The sequence below is a fragment of the Lonchura striata genome, chromosome 1 (assembly GCF_050655825.1).
Source record: "Lonchura striata isolate lonStrDom1 chromosome 1, ASM5065582v1, whole genome shotgun sequence".
Classification (NCBI taxonomy): Eukaryota; Metazoa; Chordata; class Aves; order Passeriformes; family Estrildidae; genus Lonchura; species Lonchura striata.
The window spans coordinates 16,636,491-16,662,658 of NC_140703.1; the positions used below are offsets into that span (position 1 = coordinate 16,636,491).

Below are 26,168 nucleotides of genomic sequence, written 5' to 3' on the forward strand. Positions count from 1 at the left end.
TAATAATTTCAAGTATACAAAGTCTGCATTGCTTTTGGATTAAATATAATTTTGTGCTTACATTTATCACTCTGTTAGCACAAGTACACAGTGCATAAATGCTACTTTTTCCCTTAGGTCCCTTCCAGAACAAGCCAACCATTCCACTTGCAGATTATTTTTTCCTAATGATGGGAAGGTTAAGAAGGAAAATACCTTTCATTTTAGAACAAACCCTGCTTTGGCAAGAAAACTGCCTGAAAGCTGTAAATTGTTCAATATTTTACAAATTCCTCTGGGCAGAAGGACTTCTGAGGTAATGACTAATTCTCTAGGGGAAAAAAAAAAAAAGAGGAAAAGAAAAAAAACCCAAAAGGTTTGAATCATTAATTAAAAAAAACCCACAAAAAACAACAAACCAAACAAAACTAACCAACCAAAAAAGGTATTCCAAAACCAGGTGGTTAGAAGAGAGGGAAAAAAAAAGCCCAGAGAGGGTAACAGACAGAGATTAAAGCATCCCTGCCCTAGGAAAAATGTTTTTCCTAATTGTCAGAACTCATTTTATTCTCTGTTAGGAAGGACCAGAGAGTTTCTGTGGTGACTCAGATAGCTGGTAATTCTGACAGATAAAAGCAGGAGCTACAAGTGAGGTTTATGCTCCAATTTAAAGCCCTAGCAGTGGCAGCTGTGTGTGTGCTGGAGTGTATGAAAACCTACCAGCTTTGAGTGTTTTGCCTGTAAGGTGCTGAAACAGACTGAATAAAATGGCAACAAGAAACACAGTCACAAGTGGTGCTTGCTGTGCTTTGGAAAGGTTTCACAAAGGGAAGAAATGCCTGTTATCCCCCATTCATCCATCCCTGCTTCCTTGAGGAGATTTTTTCTGAATATTCTAGGTAACTCTATTTCCTATCACAAAGAAAATACAAATTTCACTATTTTGGATGCTCCACTTGTTTGTCTTTGCAGCAGGGAGAAGAATTCACAACAGAGCTCCCCAGGCTGTGGCTGCCTCAGTCTGTGGGTCAGTAAGTGAGAGTGGTGCTTCCCAAAAACCACATCAGCATTAAAAACTAACTTCTTCCACTACTGCTGCAGATTTGGTCTTCTCTCTCCCTCCTTTAGCAATTAGCACCACCTTTAGCAACCCCACCAAAATGTTTTAGTGTTCCTGGTAATGCTGTATCTATTTTTTCCTTTGTAACTTTAAAAGTGAAGTGACACAGATAGAGTTTGACCCAGAACATCAGAGAAGGCAGGACACTGCCCTGCCAAAGGACCGTGTATTTTAGGACATTGATACACTCACATCTGATGAATGACTGATAGACATCTCACAGCTGATGAATCATTAATTTTCCATAATTAGTCTATTAAAAAAATCCTCTAATTTTTGACTGCTCACTTTACTGCCATCTAGTAACAAATTCTGTCAACATTCAAGCAGGGTAAATGGAGTAACCTTGGATGTTTACCTGTAACTGGTCTGGGAATTCTTCTCTAGTGTACCATGTTCAATTGGCAGAGAGCTGAAGGATGTTACAATCTAAGGTTGATTAAAGAGGATTTTTATCAAACACATGACTTAAAATATTTTTTGTCATTTTTGTGAGAGCGTTGGTTGATAAATTTTCTTTTCACAACACAAACTCTTAAAATGCTCTATTCTTCCCAGCCTTCTCATGAAAATGCTACTTTTGAGTTAATTCAAATCTAATTGAAAGTCCACAAAAAATAATTGCAAAAGTGGAATTTTCACCAAGTAACTTGTTTCTTGGTGGAAACAAGTGAGGAGGATTGGAGGGAGTTGCAATAGGCTGCCTTGGCCTAGTATTATTTGCTATCTTTCAGAAAAATTGAGAAAAATGTGTATTTAAAAAAATCAGAAAATTTTCAGCTGAGATGTACACTGCCAGAATAGTAAATGATGGAGATTCCTACACAGCTGGACTAGGACTGGTTTGTAAGACAGATGCAGGCCAGCAAGGGCAAATTAACATTTATGGGTACTGACAGAAACAAGCAGCCCAAATCTGAACACAGCTCTCCCAAATCTCTCTGTGTAAATGTTACTCAGTATCTTGAAATAATGACAAAACCATTGCTGTATTCTATTTATTCAGCTATGTGAAACCATGCACTAGTGTCGGCAGCAAGTGCTTAGACACAGAAGTAAAAGAAATCAGAATTATTGAGAGATAAAATGTGTTAGGTCTGTTTATGGCATCATAAACAGATTTATTTTTCCAGTTCATTTCAGTATCAGGTTCAGTTTTGATATTCTACTTCAGAAAGGATGTTAAAATTAAGCTTACCCTGCAGCCCAAGGGCCAGCTGCATCAGTGCACTGAGAAAGAGAGATGGGACTAGGATAGAGTAAGGGGAATGTCACTCCCAGGAGATTCCCTCAATACCAATGAGGGAAATGTCACTGGAGCCACAGTCCTCCTAATTTAGATGGGCAAATGACAATTTCACAATGTGAAACCTCATAGAGGTTTAAATACTATTTTCTTTTTACATGACTTAAGCCTCGTATTTATTGCACCAGGCAAGATCTACTGAAGTTCTTGAAAGCACCCAAGTGCTCAACTCCTATTCAAACCAATTGGCTTAAGTACCCAGCAAATTTCAAAAAGTCCAATTAGGCATTAAGCACTTGGAAATCTATCCCTGATTGATTTTTGAAATAGAAGTTAAGAAGCAATAAAAATGGAACACAAATCCCTGGGTGCTCTTGGAAGCACTTACACAGTTCTGAGTCTGTACATTAGCTTAAACAACTTGAATTCTAAAACACTAATGAAAAACATGGTATATATAATTGGCTAATTAAAGTAATTTAATTAATGAGTGTTTTAGTGTTGTATCTACTACACTAATTTCCTCTCAAATACATGTAAATACCTTTTTCTATGTTTCTTTGAACATGGAGAGCAACACATAACAAATACAAAATCATTCAGAGCGTGGACATCACACATGAAGCCTTTTTGCATATTTTGTAGGAATAGGAAGGTTTCTTGCTTCCTTGTGCCAAATTTAGTAGGTTTACTAGTTGATGGAAATCATATAAAAATTTTCAGTTTTGTGGAGTCTGGAAGCACTGACAATTACAGGGTGAAGAGTCCATCACTGGGAGCTTTTGTGAAGCTGCTGGACTTAGAGAAAGCCTGGCTAAGTTTCTGGATGTCAAGAGGCAGGACTACTATAAGGAAAGAAAGGACCAGAGAATCCTAGAGCATCTTAGCTTGGAAGGGACCCATAAGGAAATTTTATGGAAAAGAACATTCCTTCAGCTGTAGCATTGGACTAACATTTCTATGTGTTGTTGTAAATCTGAAACTGTGCATCTGAGGCTTGTTTTTTATCAAATAGCACTGGTCATTTTGTGATAAACAAATGGTAGGGGTTCAGCCATTCAAACTCCCAATGTCTCACTGGTTTAGAATTAGATGCTACTTCTGTTGTACTTATTTTATTTTTTTTCCCTTTAGTGAAACTTACTTTCATCTCCAGTTTCAAATTCAAACTTCTGGCTATAGCCGCTGTATCCTGATGCCGTCCTGACTCTGATATGAAATATATACTTGGTGGCTGGCTTGAGACCTGTGACGATAACACTTGGAGCCTTGGACCTTGTGGAGGAATAGCTGAGCTGCTCATGCTCCTGAGGGACAAAAGAGGGAAGAAATGATATCAAGTTGAGTCGAACAATCTTTGCAAAAATGATTTAACAGAACTGAAGCTTCATATTCTTCTCATGAATGTAAAATGTGTTTGTAAAAGGAGGCGCAGGTATGGATTTCTGTACTTTGGTTCTGTGCTACAGTCAGAATGTATGATATGGCCTTGACTTTTAGATTTCAGGTTTTTGTCTTTTACCTTGCATACAGATATGTTTTTGTGACCTGGATTAGCAACCAACCCAACCATAGTCAGACCAACATGAATTACTACAAGACTACATTCACAGAAGAATGGCAACTAGAATGGAAGCTCATTATTTTTGCACAATGAACAAACTAGGAGGTCATTTAACGCTACCAAGCTGTAAAATAAAGATGTGGGAGTATTCAAATACCCGCTACTCACTTCTACCCGCAGGTAGTGCCAAAATGCCGGCGCTATCCGTGGGTAGACCTGTGGGTAAAAGAAAATAGGAATTAACTTTTTCCTTAAAGCCTGTCAACTTTGAGCATGGTTCAGCTGCTTCGCTGCTGCTGAGCTCAATGTGTCTTTCCAGGTAGCTGCAATGTAGTCATACATGAAATTCACTTTGAAACTCTATAAGAAGAAATACTCTGTGCAAAAGTTAATCTCCTGGCAGCTGATCCCAGGCAGCTGCTGAGAATTCCTGAGTCTCAGAGAGATCCCTGAGAATTATGGTCTCTGGGAATTACCACTGCAGACCAGCTGCTCCAGTATGGAGACCAGAAACACCAATTTCTGTGCTTTAACTGAGTGCTGCTTTGCTAGACAGGTCTTGGATGGTACTTTTACATGAGAGGATGACTTGGAAGAAGAACATTTATTCCCTGTCATTAGTTACTTGATAAACCAGTAATCTGTAATATTTTATGTGCTGCCTTAAGGCCAGGTTTGCTCCCTTGGAGCAGGATTTGTCTCCAAACTGAGCAGGAATGTCCTTGGCATGTGCTTAACAGTCCAACTGTGACCCCACAGGGCACCATATAGGTTTATTATACCATGCAGTGATATTAGAGCAGGTGTAAATTATTCAAAGGGTGCTTCCAGCCTCTTCAGAAGGAAATCCAGTTCACAGAAGAGATATAACCAGGAGAGGATTACATTTCAGTCAGATTCTGTTGGACTTTTAACCTCTTATCAGCAATGTGCTTACAGTTTTTTATAAAACAGACAATATTTATAAAACACTCTGAGTTAACTTCAGCCATGTGTAACAAATCACATTAGCATAGGGCAGCAGGTGGATCAGGTATTCCCCCAGTAGGAATACAGGGAGATGGCTGAGAAAACCAGATTAAAAAACAAGCACACAGAAGCAATCTCAAGATGGTGCTAAGGGAAGGAAGTCAACAATGATCAATATTAAAAATAACTGCATTTAACTTGTGCTTCAAACAGTGGAAATAATTTGAGAAACTACAGTAAGAGGAAGTATTGATTTTTTCTATAGTCTGTTACCAAAATTTGAAGCCGTGAGAAGTAGGTATTTAAATTGAAACAGTAGGATAAAATGTACATGTAATCTTGTGGATGTAGACTATAATTAATACACCATCTAATTACTTCTTTAAATATAAGACTTCTCCCAATTACTTGAAATGTTGTAGCTTCACTTTGAAGAGGGATAGTGGATTTTAGACATACTTTAATGCATTTCAGAAACAACCTATTTTCTTCTTGCAGAAAGCCTACTTGTTTGAGTGATAGGTGTTTTTTTTTTTTCTGATTACGCTTATATGACTTCCTGTGAAGGAAACATCTTGGAAATGTTCACTGCAGATTATGTAAACAGCAAAGGCTTGATTTATACATGTATTAGCATGATTCAAAGTGCTCTGTCATGGCCCATAGATGGGCAGAGACTTTATACTCTGGAATGTTCTGGAAATTTTTATTTAGACTCTGTAAGCCAAGAAAGAGACCAGCACCTAAGGAATTTCACTGTACAATATAATAGTTGCAAGCTATATCTTTTCCCTAGACTATCTTACTGCTTGAAATCAAGTCCTAGCATTTAATAATGTACTGCTTCTCCTGACCTACTGGAGAGACTGCAGAAAAAAACTGATGGAATTGTAAAAAGAAATAGGGTCTTTAAGAGAAGGATGGAAAGTGAAGTTTTTTAAAAAAAAAATCAGTGGAGATTCCCCAAGATCCAGTGACAAGATTTACTCCCTGAAGCCTGCAGGAAAAAAAAACAAAAAACAACAAAAAAAACCCAGCAGCAGCAAAAAGTGGGAATGACTTTTGGAAAAGAATTGGAGAAAGCTTGTTTCTTTTCCAAATTGTTTCCAAAATGACTTTTGGAAAAGAAACAATCAATTATATGTTGTTATAGGCTAAGTACTGCTTGTGTAAAACACACATTTGGGATATGCTGCCTCCATAGCCAGGGGTGTGGACAGGCAAGCAGCAAATATAACTCATTATTTGTAGTTGGTTAGTGATGATGAGCGTGACAAGGGCTGTGATGATGATGTTTCATCAACTAAATGGGTCCTTCACCCTCCTGAGGGACAGCCATCTCTGCCTGTCCCTTCTGGAAGGTATTTGGGCTACCTCCAGAGGTTGTCTGGCTTGTTGGTTCCTCACCACCTGCCTGGGTTTGCCTGCAGGAAGCCCTGAAGGGTCCCTTCTCCATGCCCTCCCCTGTCCTTTCTTTCTGTAGCCTCTCATGCCATCCATCCCACAGACTGAAAAATGATGTCTGGGGGTACACAACCTGAAAAGTCATAGAGCTGTCATATGGGGAAGGGGGCAAGATTTGTTACTGCACGGGAAATAGTGGAAAACCTTGGTCTGAGAACAAGCTTCAGGAGCTTGAGGAAAAAGTTGCTCAAACTCAAGACAAAATGATTCATAGTCAGAACCTTCCCAGGGCTGGAGTGTTTTGCCCAAAGAATTCAGCCTTTTAGGACTGGATTCATACAGAGAATTCTCCTAAGAGTGGATGCTTTGCCATTACTCCATTCTCTTGACAACTGATCTGCAGCCTGCCTGGAAAGCCAAAGCTTTCCACAGAGATCCAAGGCTGGCCACTCCTTCTGCCATGAAATTTTCCAGGAAGGCAGAAGATGGACTCAGAACAAAAAAATACAATTCTAGTCTGCAAAGAAGTATGGGATGCTTTGTATTATTCTTGCAAATAGACCATATGCACTCACTTTTGCAGGGATTATGTGTTCAAAAAGTCAATTTTAAACTGAAGGACCTACACGTACTTCTTGGATGTTAGTGCATGCTTTTCCCAGATCCAGCTTTCATACTGTGGCAGGATATAGATATGTATCAACTCACGTATAATGCAGCCTATTTTCCATCAAAAGGAAGCATGATTTTGTGTGCTAGAAGGATCTATCTCTGGTGATAGATTTCTGACCTAGACAGTGACAGGGCCAGAATCAATGGGAAAGGCCAAGGACTACATTTATTCTGTACTTGATAACCACAGACTGCAAAACCTGCAAAATAAAACATAAGTTTAACTGCTATGGCTGTACCTCCCATGGCACAGAAGAAGTAAGATAATATACAGTTGGCCACTATGTATGGTTCATTGCTCACAAAAAGAAAAGGGACACACAAGAAATGCTCTGATGCTTTACATCAGTACCAGAGCAGCATTTGTGATCTTAAGATGGCAAAGAACTTACAAGAAACAGTTTTGAGAACACAGGGGCTGAGGGGTTAAATATGAGTTAAAGGAGTCTATCTACTATAATATATAACTACAAGACACAATCTGATATGAGAAAATTCATAAGACCTTTTCTATAACCCACTGTAAATTTATCCTGGTGAAAATCTGTAATTAAAACATAAATATAACCCAAATGCAAGCTATGCCAATATTATTACACAATGTAATACTAAGTCTACGACTACCTAGCTAAGTTAAACAGAATTATATTATGAACTTTGAAAATGCTATCTCTGTTTCTAAGGAAATTGTATTTTTCTTATTGTTTGTGTGATTCTTCTTGTAAATGGATTCAGTTCTGATTATGAGGGACAGTGTTCACAAATCCATGACAGTTTGCTCTGTGCATGAACAGGAAAACCTTTCAGAATCAAATTATTTCCTGCAGCCACCTCTGCCTATCTGAATCTGTATTTACCCTAATTTTATACTTGGCTTTATGGATAAGGCCTTTTCTTCATATCTAAAGAGATAGACTGGCTGAGTGGAAGGCACAATGGTGCTAATGGTCTAGGACTAGACAACCTCATTTAATGGAGTAGCACCATCACAGGATAAATATTAATGAAATGCTTTCTGCTTCTGCAGTGCAGCAGAGTAGCAGTCAATATCCAGATGTTCTATTATTGTGACGATTAGCACCATTTTTCTCATATACTTAAAAGAAAGGGGATTCCCCCAATAACATTAACAGTTTAAAATAAATAGATAACTCTAAATAGATAACTATATTAAATAAATAAATTTTTACATGCCACACCTGTGGGAACAAATTACTCTCTAATGTTATCCCCACCTTAATGCAGAGGAAAAGAGCACAGAAATGAAGGCTTTGTGGACACGTATATGAAAAATATTGATAAAGGAAACCAAAATGTGATGATCTTTAATCACTTTAGACACCTATGGCAATCAAAGAATTCACATACTGATGTTATAGGTGAAAAAAAGATTATTTATCTCAAAAACTTTAGTGCAAAAAAAAATCAATAGAAATTAAAGCTGAAATGCCGAAGTTTGCTTGTAGTGCTGAAATAACCTTTAAAAGATTAACTTTACCAGTAAAGCACTGATAAAATCCTGGCACTTTCAGGCATACAAGATTTGTCACCATTAATATTTGAGTGGCTGAAAGAGACATGGCTCTAATAAAAATAGTATAAGTCTTTAGTCTAGCAATTTAAAAAGATAACCAAATATAATTTGCTATAATTTAGAATACATAATGGGAGCTATATACTCTTAGTCTAGCTTGTTTTATGAATGACAAAGAAGGTATTCAGCTCATTGAGTGTCACAAGTAACAAAAGTCTTCTTAAACTGACCCTAGGGAGAGGGATTTCCATCCTCTGCCAGCTAAAAGAGACTTATTGTACCCACAGCTTTCAAGACTGTGTGTGCAGAAAGAATCCAGGGAGAGTAACTGAATTTACTATCAGCTGTTTGCAAACACATTTTCTAGTCTGTATCTATTGTCCTGCAACATGAAAATTCTGTATTAAGCCACATAATCCTGCCTGGCCTTTTCAGAGTGCTGTTATTTAACTGAAAGAGGAACTAATAGAGATTAAATCTATATACCACAGGGACCAGGTCTTTATCCTGTACACTGAAGCACAATGTCAAAGCTGAGTAAGTACCACATTAAAGTAAAGAAGATTTAGAGTTTCATGATTCAGGCACCATAAATGTTTAAATAAAAGCACCAATAATAAAAAAGAATTTTTTATGAGACCATTTGGTCACATCTTTCCTCTTTCCTAGATACATCAGTCTGAGGAACACACACAATGTGACCTTACAGAGGAAGCATCATTATTTTAAAGGACTGACCATGATTCTGGAAGACAGTAATGTTTACTGATCTTAGCTCTAGTCCACCGTGCAATGAAATCTCCAAATTCTTCCTGACTTTTCCCATGGGATCAGCTATGCTGGCACTCCTTATTCACCTGAACTTTAATGCTGTGCTACCCATTAAGATAACACAGTCATTAATTGTTAGGTATAGTCATTAACTGATTAATCAGTTAAAATAGAAGCTATTAAAGACAAATAACATCAAACTATGGAGTCTATACTTTTACTCTGTGGTCAAAAAAAACCCAGAGTCTCCATAGCTCTAATTTATGGAAACTGCCTTTGATTTATAGAAATTATATCCCTCTCACAACTAGTTTTCCCCCAATGATTCTCAAAAAGTATTTTCTTTCTTTATAAGAAAATATTTTCATAATACAATTTCTGAATGCCTGTTGCCTCTAGTCATAGCACCTTTGTCACCTTACATAGATTGTTGTAGGTGAGGACTAATTACACTGAAAGCAATAAAATTAACTACACCTGTGGAACTTGGTGTCTGACTTTGAAAGTTTCTTTATATTTACTAATTTTGTGTGTGATTTTCTCCTAGAAAATTATTTTGACCTACAGTACATCAATTAAGAGGAATGCTGGCTGAAGATTTTAGAAAAGACATGTTAAAAAATGTGCTTCTAACATTAATTAATTACTGATTAAAATCTGATCAACGGGATTAGGTAAATTTTTAATGTAACATAGAATGGTAGGAAATATTACAATAAGAGAGCTAAAAGTAGAAGATACCATTAAGATTCTTTAAAAATGCTCTTTCTAAAAACCCCTGTATCTCTGGCTTTCAGCTGAACCACCAACTTTAAGGAAATTTAGAAAAGTGATTGCAAATATCTGAGGACCAATCTAAACTAAGTAGAAAACTGTGGCAGCAAGAAAGCAGGACCAGAGAGAAAATTGCCAATGGCTCCAGTGTTTGCTTCAGAGGAGAAATCTGCAGCACTTAGAGGCATCAGCTCCTGCAGGTTGTAACCCTGTCCCTTCCCTCCTGATTAACCTGAGATGTAACAGTCTGGGAGCTGAAACACTCAAGTGTCCTTTACCTGTTAGGCCTTGCAATATTTCGTATTTTGATTGCCTGCCAGTCACCTCATCACTTTTTTCATATACAAAGTGAAGCTGTCAATGTGAAAAGGGGAAGAACAGATAACCAATCATAAAGAAAATACAGAAAGGTCAAACCCCAGACAAAATGCATTTTAATTGGATTATATACTTCGAAAGGCAGAAGTGAGTTGATGTGAGGCGAACCATGAAAAGCAGAAAATTAGATGAGGAGAGAGATGAGGATAGGGAGGCTCTAAAACAGTGTTAAATTCCCACCAGCACAGAGAGGTGAGGGCTGGGCAGAGCAAAAGCTGTGTGGTTCACACACTGGGCCAGGGGGGACTGCCAGGTGTGAAGGCAGCAGACAGGACAGAGCTGATTGTCCTGACAAGGAGATAAAAATGAAATAAAACCAGGCCTGTGCCTTAAGTTAGGGATGGAGCAGGGTGCAATCCAGCATGTAACAAAGGTAGCTGGAGAACATGGCCTGGGTTGTCAGATCAGCACAGATATATTAAATCCCATCTTTCTGGCAATAATAAGCTACCCTGATAATGGTTGTTTGCTAATTAAAAATATTTACCAGTGAAAACCTCTGCACCAGGACCTCCAGAAGTCTCTCTAACTTCTGCATATAAAAGTGCCAGCCTCTCCAGCTGCCTCGAAGATTTTTCTTATCTTTTCCCTCATTTTAAGTTTCTTTTCCAGTTGGAAAGAAGCAGGAAGCTACTGCGAGCACTACCTAAATTTCTAATGTAAAAAACTGAACTCAAGTAGTACTCAAAATTCACCTTAGGACAGTAAAGCAGAGTTTCTCCTGGGATACCTAATGCTAATGTTTACTCCATAATGAAGCAATTTACCTGCTGACAAAAACAGTGCAACAGGAAACAGAAGCAAGCCTGAAAATTTGAAGATTGGAAGGCTTCTGTGATTTTCTTTGCTGTGAAACAAGCCCAGAGAACTATGGATATAAAGTGGGCTGATTCCCAAGTCATTCCTTCAGTGTATGACGTTCATGGTTCACAATTCTGAATGAGGTTCTGGTCCCACTGCAGGTTCCTTCTCTCCATTCTTACCCTTAACACTCCCCCAGATCCCAGCAATCTGCAGATTAGTGGCTTTCTGAATTAAGTAAATTTGCTTCATTGTGTTTTACAGCTCATGGACTTTTCTTCCAGGAATTTCTGTAATTATTCCTTCAATCAATTTTGCTTGTGGCCCCCAAAACATCCCTAGGCAAGAAGTTTAATTACAAACTGTGCTTAAAAAATACTGTGGGGCTTTTTTTTTTTTTTTTTTAATCCACTTTCTGACTATTTTATTGAATATACTTTATTTTCTTGTCTACCAGAAATAGTGAATAATAATCAGTATCAGTAATATGTTCAGCTAATTTCAAAATATCTGTGTAGATCATAGTACTTCTAGTTAGAGATGGGAAGTAGGTCACTGGATAATGAAATATTTAAATTGAAAATGCAATACCCTGGAAGAAAGATAACAAAAAGGGAGAACTTGTGTGATGTGAAAAAAGTCACAGTGCAAACACCTGAAGGTCTCCAAGTTGCTGAGCCATGGGGGAGGCAATCTTCTCACAGCCAGCATTACCAGAACTGCTGGGTCCCTTCGTGGCAGAATCAAAAGTGTGGTGATTCTATTTCCTACTCAAGTGTGAAGGCAACTTAAATGCAGAGAAGCACCTTACAAGGGAAGTGGAATTTCAACACAAGAGCAATCCAATTCTTCAGAAGACTTTTACAGCGAGGTGGTGTGTTACAGTACAGAGCAGACAGTGCTCTACTTTGACAACCCCCCCAGCAGAAAAACCCTACAAAATAAACAAAATAAACCCCCTAACAACCCTTCCCCCTCCCCCCAAAAATTCCAGCAACCCAGAACACATGTTCAAAGCGGTGAAAATCAAGTGATTCCATCAACCCAGAAATACAGTAAGGCACTGAGTCAGCTATGCAGAATTCAGCTCTAATAGTGCTGCTGACAAATTGCCTTAATTCACTTAACTTCAGAATCCCTACAATATTCACAGGCAGATAGGGCCAGGATTTGGATTAGGGCTTCCTTTCAGGGCTGAATATTTTGTCAGGCTTGTAACACCTTGCTGGGAAATTTTAACTGCTGTGGGATGTTTGCAGCTCCACAAACACCCTCGTAAAAACCACATTCTGCACTAAAACCACATTCTGTACTAAAAACCTCTTGTGGAATCATGCCTTTCCAACTCCTTTCTAAGATGTGTTGCAGCCTTTTAGGATGTTAAGACAGACAGACTCCCTGGGCTTATTTTAAGATTGGTTTCAGCTTAGTTTGAATGTTCTACATAAATAACTTTTAATATTAGACGAGCAGACTAATGCAGAATTTTCTCTTTTCATTTGCTACGGAATGTTCCCTGCCTGGCAAATCCAGAAAAGATCCTTATTGATATACAGCAGCTTGAAAACAAATTCAGTGGTATTAATAAAGCTATCACTTCTATTTAAGTAAGCAAAATATCTACTTTTATAGACTGAATTGATTCAGATTGCTATTCAGATTTTCTATTCTGGAAAAAAAAAAAAGACAGAAATCATTTAGATTCATTTCAGACCATATGAATGTTAAATGTGACAAGTCTTTCATATGCTAACTGTGAATACATGTCTTTGGGACAAAAACTTCAATTTTCAAAGAAAATTTGGATTTATAAGCATAGAATAATGTTGACAATATTAAGACATATTTCAACCATCCAACAAAAATCAATTTTGGAGGAAGGATTTTGGCCCTAAAATGCAAAGTCTGACACTAACTAATGTTTGACTTTAATCAGTGCAATACAAATAATAAATCAGAGGCAAGAGGGAACATGTTCATCTCTATAAAGAGACTTAGTATTGTTTTTCATTATGCAAGCCTCTTCAGATATAAACATATAATAGTTGCTGAAAAGTTACTGAAATATCACATTTTTTGTGTATTTGTGAGCACGTGCAAGCATCTTTTTGTGTTTCATTGCAGGTAAACAGCAAAGATCTATCTTGTAATGCTAACTCAGAAGTGCTGATTTCACCTCTGGTGTCATGACTGTAGTGCACAACTTGGCAATACATCAACAACAAACAGTATATTCCTCAAGTTTATGTTTTCTTCAAACACCTCGGTGAGTTAATGGGGTGTAAAGCAAAAACAGCAATCTTTTTTTCCAATTAATTGAACATGAATTTCAAGGGCAAAGTAAACAAACTAGCAAGTAAATCAAAAAGCTGATTTTGCACTTTCAAAACTGACACAGCAAGTTTTTGCTAATATTTTTTGGGAAGTGCCCATTTCTGATGTAGCTAACTTGAGCAGAAATATAATTTCTGGGGATGGTAAAAACAACAAGAAAAGAAAAAATGTTAACAAAATTCACAGACAGATGTCAATACCTTTTCAAAAAGAGCTGCTCCAGCCACTGAAGAATTTTGTTAATATAATATGAATACTTGTATATGCATGAAAACCAGATAGTTTGTGCAAGGTCATTGCACATACAAGATGCATCAACCTGGTGAAGTTCCTAGAGCAACATAAATGTGTTTATGAGCAGCAGGTGAATTCCTGCAAAAGACTCTAAAGCTATTAACAGCTCGGTAAGGAGTACATAGTAATAGCTGGTTAACTCAGCCATCCCAACAAGCACATCAAGAAAGGGCACTTTGAAACTATTAATGCAAATACATTAAAAAACTCAAAAGAAAAGAGAGAATTGTAAGATTTTACTTGTTCCAATCAAATAAACATTTTTGAGTTTATTCGGGTGCAAACGTAGCAAAACTTCATCGGAGTTACTGAATGAGGTACAATTTTTATGAATTCAAGTTGGCTGATGAAATTATTAATTTAAATTGAAAGCTCCTCTAATGTTAATTTTGATTCCAACAACCACATCCCCATGCCAAACACACACCTTTTATTTAATACACAGTAAAGTGATTATACTGATATTAAACAGGAAAGCAGTAGTTTAGTGCACTAAGATAGAAGGGCTCTCCCTAGAGGAGCTTCCTTTTTCCCTTTGGATATTTCTCCCTTCTTCCAGAATGATGCTTTGGGGACTTTTTGCTACTTAATAAAAAAGATATTGCTAATATTACATAGTCATTGGCTTCATTTAATGTGAAAAAGAGACATTCAAAGAGGAAAATTAATATCCTGTCCTTTTCTGTGCTTAAAGTACAACTGAAATGCAGTCTTAGAAAAAGTGAGAGAAAAAAAGGAACTTTTTTTGTTTTACTCTCCAAAATGATGCATACCTCTGTACCTCTCCGGGTATCTCTTGATTACATTGAATATTGCGGGAAGAAACTGTAAATGAAATGATATCTGAAAACTCCTTCATTTAGACAAAGATATAAATTCATGTCTCAAGGTACGTATCTTGATTTAATCTCTGAATCCACCTTTATGGCTGCAAATCAACAATTTATGAACAGTAAGTCATTTGTATATTATGAAAAACTGTGCTAGTTTCAGTTTTTAAGAGTTTGTGCTCAAAGATGACTTTTTGGAATTTTTAAGTTACTTTGTATTTTAAGAGGGTCTAAGGGAAACGTTCTGACTGGTTTTAGAGAAATGGAGACGTAGACATTGTATTGAATTTACAAATAAGGAAATCACTTTCATTTAGACGACCATTTTTTGGCAGGCATGCTTGTTATATTTAGGTCATTGCTCACAAAACTCACCATTCTTTCTTGTAAAAATCTGTCAGATTTTCAATCCCAAAGTTTGACTTCTCAATTTGTATTAAAGTATCTGAGGAAATCCAACTCTATTATCATATGCAACTAAAACTTACTGCACCTAAATTCAAAGGTGAACACACCACAGGTAGTTCATAATAACAGAAACAACAAAAATAAAATGCTTTGGGAGTACATTCTCTACTTTGTTAATTCAGGATTAAACATGTTAAACTCCTTACCACTTCCTTTTGTGCAACTGATACATTATCTCTGACAAGAAAACATTTCTTTTTTTTACAGTATGTTAATCACAATCATCTAAATGTTGTCCTTAGCTGAAGCTTTCTGCTCTATAAATCAGCTGCTTCTGATTTTTGACCCCACCTAAACACATACTTTAGATTAACACTGGTTCCTGAGGTTAACATTATCATTATTATTATTATTATTATTATTAGTAGTAGTAGTAGTAGTAGTAGTAGTAGTATTAGTATTGCTGTGGCAGTGCACAATTTTGAAAACTATTTTTCCTGAGGTTCAAATACGTTAGTGGACAGGAAAAAATTTATTAATTACTTTTATTATCAACCAATCTTTGTCATCAATGGATTGAACTTTCTTAGCTTTATTTGAAGTATGGAACTACTTGTGTTTTGTGTCTTGTAATAGTTTGCATACCTCCTATGCTTATTCCTATGTCCTTGAAAGCATTTGAAAACCACTTATACAAAACCATTAATACACTTTTTCTGCATTTGTGCAGCTCTTCTAGCAGTTACTGTAATAAGCACTGTACATGTAATTTTCCTTGGATAAAATGGTATTGGCTACAGGCAAGAACACAAGATCAGCAGAGACTTAAGTATGGGGTTTTTTTTAGTATCAAATCCACCAGCCTTGCTTGAACAGCATTATTCTTCTCATTGAGAGTTTTTGGTTCAGCAGGAACAACAGCAATGCCTCTATAGGCTATTATTAAATAAAAAAGTTCAGAAGCTGTTTCTAAATAATTGACAACAATGATTAGTAGACAAGCCAAACCAGGCATCTAATAGAGGTCTAGCTTAGAATTTCTTTGATAAAACCTTTGCTGCCTGTAATTGATATTTAGATGCCAGATTTCTTTTTCTCCTAATAGTAATCACATTGGTGTCATTCATAATGGCTGCTGCAAGGTCCTTAGGTTCTTTCCTGCAAGGCAAAAATTATATCTGGTCAGAGAGTCTGGTAATTAGTCACTCTCATTTTCAACAGTTCTGAGACCTATTTTTTTTCCTCTTTTTAGAATCTGAGGCTTTTACTTTTTTTCCCTTCGGGAAACTGGGTTAATAACAGCAGAACAGAAAAACTGAGAAGCTTGTTTAACACCACTTACTATGCTAAAATAAGCTAGGAGATTTCATTTTAATGATTATATCCCAAAGCACATTTGTAGTGATTATTTTTTAAAAACATGCAGCAGACATGGTTCGTTTCCCAGGAGCTACAAAGGGCCGAGAATGCCTGAGGTGCTGCTCAGTGCCCTGGTGCCTCCCTGTGACATGCTATGAACAAACACTAAGAGCAGCCTAAAACTACTGTTCAAAAGCTCTTGTACATCCCAAGTACTCAGCACTTTTCTTTTGATGAGAATTGTTGAAAATGTAATGAAAATGCATTTTTGCATGAGTCCTATGTTTCTTGATTCCAGCCATAACAGAAACATTTTACTTGCAGGCAGCAGATTGCCTTAAATGATTTGAATAATTTGAAAAATATTACAGAAGAAAACTTATTAAAAAATTATTAGCATGAAGTTAAAAATTTCCCAGCTGATCTTTTGAAGCAAACAGCTTTTTATACTGTGTATACTCAATAAATGGCCAGATACCTGAAGTGCTCAGATGCTTACCCCTCCTGTTGTCAGTCTGTACCTGTTCCCCAACCTCATCACTGATGTTGACTTGAAAATTTAGCAGCAGGGATAGCAACAATAAAGGAATATGCCCAGAGAAAGAACCACACCAGAACCAAACACCTCTGCCCATGGATAATGTCACACAGCCCCCAGGCTTCCTTCAGCCTCATACCGCTGCGAGCTGCTGCATACATTGTTCTGCAGGATATAAAAATGGACCGTAAAAGAAAAATATGAACCAAAAAAGTGACAGCTGGTGCTTAAAGGAAATAGGGCAGTTGTAACAGCCATGTCTGAAAAATGTGTTCCTTCTAACTTAGTTAAACATTGTGCAAAATGGTGACTAAAGAGGGGGAGAGAATGGAGAGGTTTGGCTGTTTAAGTAGTAGGGAGGTTGAGAATCAATGAACTCCATGCAGATCTCACAGAAAGGCAGAGGGTTTTACAAGAGAAATGGCTGATTTTACTGCATGATTCCAAAATTCCACCCAGAATTTCTGAGGACTGAATCTGATCTACATGAGGTGGCTTCTTATGAGAAATGTTCCCATTTTATCTAATGGGAACACATGTGACTCCTGTTCACTGAGGCCGATTCCAGCCCATACTCAAGCATGGTCAGGTTAATTAATGTGAGAAGATCATAATGCAATATCTCCTTAGCTGGAGAAGACACAGAAGAATATCTAGTGTTGTCTAAACTGGGATGAGTCTCATGGTGTTTATAATTTTCTATATTAATTCTTACAAAAATAATTCTGTCATTCAAAACATTATTCACTGAGAAATTTCTCATTATTCTTACAATGTAATTTACCTAAAAGTCTGTCACTCAAATTCAGGATGCCTCATTTTAATTCATATTAATGATTACTCAAAGAAATAGCAGTCTTTGGTTTAATATTAGATTTTAGTACTGAGCATCATTTCTTGTATAAGTTAAGTGAAGACAGCTGTAGACTGATAGCAAAAATAATAAGGTCATGCAGCTTTCTAATTCTTTAAATCTGGTACTTTATCTCTCTCCCTCATCAGCTCTTCATCTCTTTTTCAAATCTCATTGGAAAACTAATTTCCCCCTTGCTTCTACTGTTCAGATATTCTCTCACTTCTATTTATTAATTCAACTCTAAATAATACTGAGATGAAGGAAAAGTAATAGCTGATATCCTACATATCCTGTCCACTCACTGTCCTATGGAGGTGGATTAATTTTTTAATGTGAAAACTGCCTGTGAGCTGCAAATTCAGTGTCCCAACAAAATGAAATAGTTTGGCAAAGGGATTTGGCTTTAAATTTCATGAAAAGACAAGAAAGCAAAGCAATATTAGCCCTCTCCTCCAAATCCTGATTCTAAAGATATTCTCTGGTTTCTCTATTCAGAGATTTCACTGCAATGCCCTGGGTTACTGCTTGGGTACATTCCATTAAAATCTCTTTACAGACAGACTTCCTCAGCTAATTATATGTTATCTTGTGTGTAACAGGAAATGTAATCCAGCTGGTGTGCTTGGGCCACGTGGGAGAACAAAAACAACTTAATATAGCTTGGTATGCCTAATACAGGTCTTAGGGAACATTAATTTTTGATTATTAACTTTCTGGGTTTGGATGGAAAGGGGAGGAATAAGTGTTTTCCAGTTCAGCTGCACAACCTGGAGTGCAGCTGGTGAGGTTTATATCCACTGTGTGCTGTGTTCCCTCTCCCATGGGGGAATTCCTACAGAAGGATTCAGTGTCACTGCAAAGCTCTAACAAGGCCCCACTCCTGCATGTTCCTCAAACATAAAACCCTTTGAATGAGAGGTAAAGAGATTATGATGCCCTGGAATCTTGCAAATCTTGCAAACTTTGGTCAGTGTCTGAGCAATAGTTGAAAGTATAAAAGAAAAATTAATTGCAATTAGCAATGGTACCGAGATTATATTAATAGGTTTGATTTTTAAAGGGAAAGGCAAGATGGCCCATGAGAGATTTTTTTTCTTCTGGAAATAGTGTTTGTGGTCACAAAATATAATGGAGAGGGTGCATAATAGGGCAGGCACCCTGTATCAACAGAGATAATTTGCAATGTTTAGAACAAAATGTCTATGAAGAAATGCTTTTATGAGCATCTCTTAGATCTCCAAGGTAAACATTTAACTGATCTTCTGTGTGTTGGTGTAAAGACTCATTTATTATCCAAGGCATAGACCAGAATGATTTATAATCTACCTGAAATCAGGTATTTCAACTACCAAGCCTCAGCAAGGCAATTATTTCAGGATTATAATATTCTCTACCTGGTTATATCACACAACTATTCAAACAGTGGAAAACCCTTTCTCTTTGCTGGGACAGAACTCAGAGAATCTTGGACTGAATGTCGAGGAATTTTTGTTCTCCTAGGCCAAAGCAGTTCTTGAATTATGTCCTAGGTCAGATTTTGTTCAGTGCATTTTTGGCTGAAAGGCTGCAGAACAAAATGACCCCTTGTCAGACAACCACATAAAAATGTAACAGTGCACTCCTAAATAAGAAGCTACAAATCTGTACAACTAGCTTGCAATGAAATTTTGTTATTGGCACAAGATTTTCATTTTTAGAGACAATATTTCGCGAAGTTCTGAGTGTTTTACAGCAATTCCCTGGAGAAATGAAGGTCATATAGGAAAATGTACTTTAAAGCAGAAAAATTACTGCACTGCTTTATTGTACTTTGAAATTAATGTATGAAACCCTATTTGTAACTTACTGAGACCTCTGGATAACTCTCCTTCTCTACTTTATTTCTTTATAACTTGGTAGTCTTTCTCAGAGGAGTATTTTTCACAGAGAGGACATAATCTTTTGATAGTTCTCTGTGAGTAATTTGTAGTTTACAAGAGCATAAGTTTCTTGCATAATTGGCATAGTGTAGCCTCTTTCCCTTCTTGTGCCTCTTCTGGAAATGCACGGAAAGATGCATCTTTATGTTCCATGCTCATCATCTTTATTTTGTCTTCCTTATGAAGTTGTTGGAAGCTGCCCCATTTTGTGGAGTGCTTACAGTTCATTGGGCAGCTATTTGATTTCTAGTTTACATATCTTCCAGGAAACATTGGGAGCCCATGACAAGATACAACTTCCATTTGTGAGCCACAGAATTTTTGAGCTACTGGCGATAATTAAAAGCAGGCTGCTCCCTGTAATGTGCTCACTAATGAGGTACTGACAATTTTTCACACGTCAACAAGGAATTAAAAAAAATAGCAGTAATATGTGTAAAAGTTTAGAATATTGCATAATTCTTCAGAGCTTCAAGAAGTCAAGAAACTGATATAATCAGCTGAATTTGAGGGATTGAGTGGTTGTATTTGATGGAGACATTCAATTTCTTATATTGTTTATCAGAACAAACCCTTTCTTTATTAAATGCAAATAACAGCTAGAAAGGGATAAAGATGGACTGCAAAAGTTGTTCCATTTTTCTACCTAGTGTGTTTATTAGTAGCTAAGACTACTGTTTTCTGCCTTTTTCTTGACTCCCTAAGACATTAATAAAATTTCTGACCTTTTCATATTTAACATGTTCTTCTTTACCTCCATTTTTTTCTCTCTTTAGAGGGATGTCTTTGTGATAAATTCATACCAGATCCAGTAGAAAATTATTTCAGTCTTATCATATTTCCTGTGAGCATGCAACAACATCCCTATTTTGTCACTTCTGCTGAGAAAAGGAATGCTGATATTCCCATTTCAGAGTTCCTGGGAAGGCTGAGAGATTACAGTGTCACTGGTTACATCTAGCCCTGTCATAACACAAACTGTGCTTTTTAATATACAGAGCTCCACAGTAAAGAAGAAAAAAATAATTTGAACTTAAATTAATTGTGCATATTAATATTTTATGGCTTTGAGGTAGGAAGCATCCCTTTTTCTTTTTCAATATAAAATTTCATTTGCATTTGGCCACTATGCTTAGCCAGTGTTGTAATGCACGCTTCTTGATTTAAATATGATTAAAGCAAGATTTAAATATTATTAAAGTGGTGTGAAATAACATTTTCCAATTTAATGCTGTAAATAAGCAGACTGACTTGCAGTATTGGATTATTAATCTCTCTGATCTAGAATCTGGTCTCCAAGAGAGGTCTTGCAAATTCCTGTGCCACAGCACTGGAAGATGCCAGCAGTGCATTTATTTCCCCTGACCTCAGAGAAAAGAGTTTATAGATAGAAGATGCTCCTTATATATTTTAAAAGCTGGACAGAGAAAATTGTTCTCATTTTTCCTTTTTTTTTTTTTTTTTGTAGAAACAGGTAAGAGTGGTTTAAACTTTTATGTAGCAAAGAGTTTTAAAGCCTGTGCATGTAGTCTTGCTGAACAATGGTTAATGATAAGGAGTAACTAGACCTCTATGAAAAATTATTTGCCTTGTCACTCAGCACTGACTGGTCTTGGCACATAATCTATTGAGAAAGGATTTTATTAAATGCATATCTAAGATTTATAATTTAACATCCTTACGAACGGCTACAGGTCTTTGGAACTGTTCCAATTCAACTGAACAACTGAATAAAATCTCTCAATTTGTCGTGTTTAATTCACCTCTTTAGTATCAATGAAGAAAAGAAGTTTAAGTCATAATGGGGCTTACTTTCATAATGGATCAGAACCTGGAGGACTTCCATTAGTGTAGGAAAATAGGGTTCCTTGCTGTGGCTTACCAAATATTCTAAGCAATCCGTTTTCTCCTTATACCTGTCCTATTTAAATGGTTTGGATTTTTTCCCAGTTTACCCTTTCTTCTACATCATTTAGGCTGCATAATCTCAACAGAGAAGTGCAGTCAATGAATAAAGTTATAAAATATTTACAGAGCCTAATATCCCTAATACTTTCTTTCATGACTTGGTTTGTATTTCTGTTCTTTGTGACCTTCATTCACATCAGTTTCAGTGTGACTTCAGATGGGGGCAGGGAAACAGCAAGAACTGACTTAACAACTCTTAAGGTGCAGATACCAAAAACTTCCTGTCTGTGTCTTCAGGATTGAAGGCACTGGCCAGAGCAGAAATTTTACTGGTACCAGGCCCTATAGCAACTGGAAATGACCCAATATGTTTTGTGCTTATGGAGAAAGAGGCTTCAAATTATGCTTTCCCAACACATGCTGTATGTACACCTTGTACGTTTTTTTGTAATGCATGTTGTAGCTCTCTTCTGTGTGAAATTGCCTAATTTTAACAGAGCAATAGAAATCTGACAGTTTCTCTCTAACTTTTCATAGCCCTCTAAACAAGGCTGGTACACTCTATCCTTTAAGCATATATTATTGCTTTATTTAGCAATAATAAATAAATACATATTTTGCCTCAAAATCAAATCACGTTCCCATTCACTTTAATTCTGTTGTGTCAGTGTCACTCTAATATTAAGTTTTTACAGCCCATAAATCAAAATATGTTAAAACATGTGACCCATTTATCCTTTGTAAACGTGGTTACTATGAGATGAGTAAATGTACAATCTGCTTGCTGCTCTACTCAATTCTGGTGCAAAACAAGACAGTCATTAACAAGTTAGAAGCAAAACAACAAAAAATCAGCACAAAAGAAAACGTCTGGCATACACAGCATTGTACGAGGGGTCAAGTGAAAAGCGTTTTAAAAATATTATTAAAAATACAAAACACATTGCTCTTTAGGATCTGAGTGTGGGTGATGCTGTAAGTGAGACCTACTTTCTCATAGTACTTGATCTCGTAGTCCAGAATTGCTCCATGGGGAAAGTCCGGCTCTTGCCAGGAGAGGGCAATGCTGTTTTGGGAAGCCCAGTCCTTCCTTACCATACCTATCAAGGTGGGTGCTGAAAGGGAAAAGGATAACTAAGGGTTAAAGACGAAGCACACGGTTTATCCTTCCAACCTCCTGCCTGAGGACACCGACCCCAGGCAACTTGGAGTGACCTCCAGACAGCGAAGCATGACAGATGGCAATTCTCAGGGAAAGCACAGAACCTGGAATGAACGGCTCAAGTACACGCTGGTAACTCTGCTGAAGTGCAGAGCAGCTTCTGAAAAATGGCTTTGTGCAAAAAATACAGAAAAAAAACCCCTGGGGTGGGCCCTGCCCCAAGCAGGCAGCACTGCTGGCTCCAGGGACACTGTGTCCAGAGCAGAACCACGTTGCAGAGGCAGCAACTTCTGCATGCAGGCTAATCTTTATTAAATGGTACGACTCAACTGTTTAGGATGTACATTCAGGTTACTCTTTGGAGTAAAATAAAGCGACCCAGCTCAAAACAGATGCAATGAATCCCTTCTCTGGCAAGCCCTCTGTGAGGTGTCTGTGTGCACCAAGAGCCAGCTCCTTCAGGAGCCCCTGGAAGGAACTGGGTATGGGCAAAAGCAGCTTCTGGAAGGGGCCCAACATTCATGGATGTACCCTGGAGCCAGATTTTCTCACTCTGGGGTTAACCAAATTTAAGATTCAGTTTTTCTGCCTTTTTTGAAAAGAAGGTGCACAGTTATCTATGCAATGATTTCAAATGGTGCAAAGATTGTATTCTAGAGAACAATCTTTGCTTATTTTATTAATCTGGTCAAGCATGTAAAAATATTCTCCAGACACTAATGTGGTTTTAATAGTATTGATGTGCAGCTTTCCCAAATGTTACAGCAAACCCAGTCATATTATTCAACAGTCTTGAACACAACTAAGATCAACAATCCAGCCACCATAAGTGGTTCATGAATTTCACTATTTGTTTTCCACTAAAATGTATTAGTTTATTACACACCCTCCCCATTCATCTCTCTACTGAATCTTACTTAATTTCTTCCAAGTTTCCATGGAGTTGTCTCCTAAAAATAACACATTTTTATGACTTCTGGTTTTATCTTTTGAACAAAAGAATCTCCCTAGGAAAATGAAAAGAGAATCTGCTTCTAGTCACAAAATTTCACGCCTTAGTTTTCTTTCCTGTAAGCATTTCAGGAGGCTTATGAAATGAAAACAATAAATTCTAGAATGCAAACAAACACTGAAGAAAACAAAACCATGTGTTTGTCTTTGGAAAAAGGGAAATTATACAGAGACATGCGCAGTTTTCTCTGTGATAATGCATTTATCTGAGACAGAAAATTAACTTCCATCCAGTCTTACCTTTGGGTAACTATTCTGTGGGATAATAGTTTTGTCCCCTCTGATGTAAAAAAAAAAAAACAACTCAACACATAACACCAGAAAAAACCCTACCAAAGTGTAAGAGCTTACATAGGAAACTTCTACACCTTTGCCACTTTAACCACAGGTCTGATGCCAGCGTGTCAGAGAAAAAAAAATATCCTGCCAAGCAAAATAAAGGATTAACCTGGTTTTCAGGAAGCCCTTAAACAGCATAATGTAAATAACTGAACAGAATAAACCACCAAATAATAAATAAAAAACATGCACAGGATTTGAACCAAAATGTTATCCCTGGGCAGGTATAACTATTCCCTCAGCTAAAATGAAATTTTTACTCTTGAAACTGAGGGTGAAGTTGAGCTCTCACAATATTTCTCTGGGGTACAATCAACTTCTCCAAGCAAGATACAAAGACAGGTCTGTTTAAAGGAAAGCAGAAGCTAGCAAACATGGATTTGTAATTGCTAAACACTGATCAAAGGCCTAGGAAGGCGCTGCTCACATAAATAGTTTTACTATTTGTTATTTTGAATCATTCACTGGCATTAAGCTGTGATTTACAGGTAGGTCTGAGGGAGCTATAGAAACCTGTCAGATACATCTGTGTGCCTGCTTAGAGCATCAGCTGGGCCACCTTCCCAGCACACTGCAGCTTCATCCCACAGCATCTGGGTCAGACAACCCAATCCTTGCAAAATTATTAAGATTGATGACAGAAAACACCAGGTTAAGCTGTAGATAAAATTATATTCTTGGCTCTTTTAGGCTCATAAAACACTACTGATATAACATGTCTTCAAAAGCCTAAACTTTACAAGCTTTTAATATGTACTGCATGATTGGGGATTTTTCTTTGTGTTCTAAATTCTAAATTTATACAGCAATTCATGCATGTTTTCAGCCTGAGCTCAACACAGTAATTCTTCCATCTGACGAAGTGCATTTCAAAAGCACAGTCGTGGTGCATTGGAAGATCCTCCCAAAACTTCAGTATATTAAGTATATAAATATTAATTATATTCTATAATTCAGTATATAATTTCCTGGGAAAGAACTCAGTCAGAAATTAATGGAACAAAATTGCTTTAGATCTCCCCTAAACTACTTGTGCTTGACCTGCACTTGAAACCAACATGCCCATACAGGAAGGCTCACATCACACCTGTGGCACTGAACCCTCTAGATTCAAATGCAGAGATGTGCACATAAAGCTGTGATATGAGAAGTGTATTTGTGTTTGTATCAAGAAAAAAAAAAGTGATTTTTAATAAAAAGGCACTGAAGAATCACTATTTACCATTTCCTGTATATGCAGAAGGATGATCCTGTTTTTGCCAGATAGGATTCCAGTCAGAAATTTATTGTAGGAAGAAACAGACAAATAAAACCAAGTAATTAAAAGCACAGCTAGCTGAGTTTCTATTTCTTTTGTTGTGAAGAGCTACTAAAGAGCGCTCAGTTCTATGGAGAAATTTCAGCTCCTTATAACTGTTGCTCACCAGAGCAGAAGTCAATTAGACCTTAGAGATCCTATCCACTTATTGTTAAAGCTCTTTTTAATCAGAAGATTGTAAGATAGGTAAATCCTATTTTCCCATTCCTAAAGGCTGCTCTAATGTTCCTATGAATCAATGAGAAGCTCTTTTAATTAGTTGTTTCAAATCCAGTAGCTGCAGAAGAACTGTAATATAGTTACTCAGTGAAAACATTTGAAAAAATAAATGCTTAGAAGAGCAGCATAAGTTTTAATCACTTTCAGGGCAGCATTTTCTTGCCATTGGTCCTAGGCTGAAGGGTGATTTCTGACTCTTGAGCTCAGCACTGATCTGTTTTTTGTACAGAGGATTCTTTGCACCATCTGTTTTCTTCTACACTGCTGTAAATTTCTTGAATTACGATGAGTCATCTACAATGTGGTGAGCTCCTCATTTAATTTAGTCCAATAAGCTTCTTGGTCTTTTCAAATTTTTATTGAATAATGGAAGTTCATTCTTTAATTCAGAGTGAGATGATTTTATTCTAAATTCCTTTGGCTTCTATTTTTCAGAATATGTTTTTTCTCATGTGCTACAT

The 26,168-nt window shown here is 37.0% G+C and overlaps 1 protein-coding gene across 6 annotated transcripts in view; it reads right to left on the bottom strand.

Moving 5' to 3' along the window:
• The window catches only part of EPHA6 (EPH receptor A6), a 383,007-nt gene that overhangs the window by 104,238 nt on the left and 252,601 nt on the right, over positions 1-26,168 (bottom strand). For 4 of the 6 annotated variants that reach the window (XM_021550126.3, XM_021550124.3, XM_085590246.1 and 1 more), the window contains 3 exons: positions 22,649-22,773; positions 4,078-4,125; positions 3,490-3,652 (listed from right to left, as the gene is read on the bottom strand). In XM_021550126.3, coding sequence (XP_021405801.2) covers positions 3,490-3,652; positions 4,078-4,125; positions 22,649-22,773 — 336 coding nt within the window. The remainder of the gene's footprint in view (positions 1-3,489; positions 3,653-4,077; positions 4,126-22,648; positions 22,774-26,168) is intronic. The other 2 variants (XM_021550127.3, XM_021550125.3) reach the window with 1 other exon arrangement.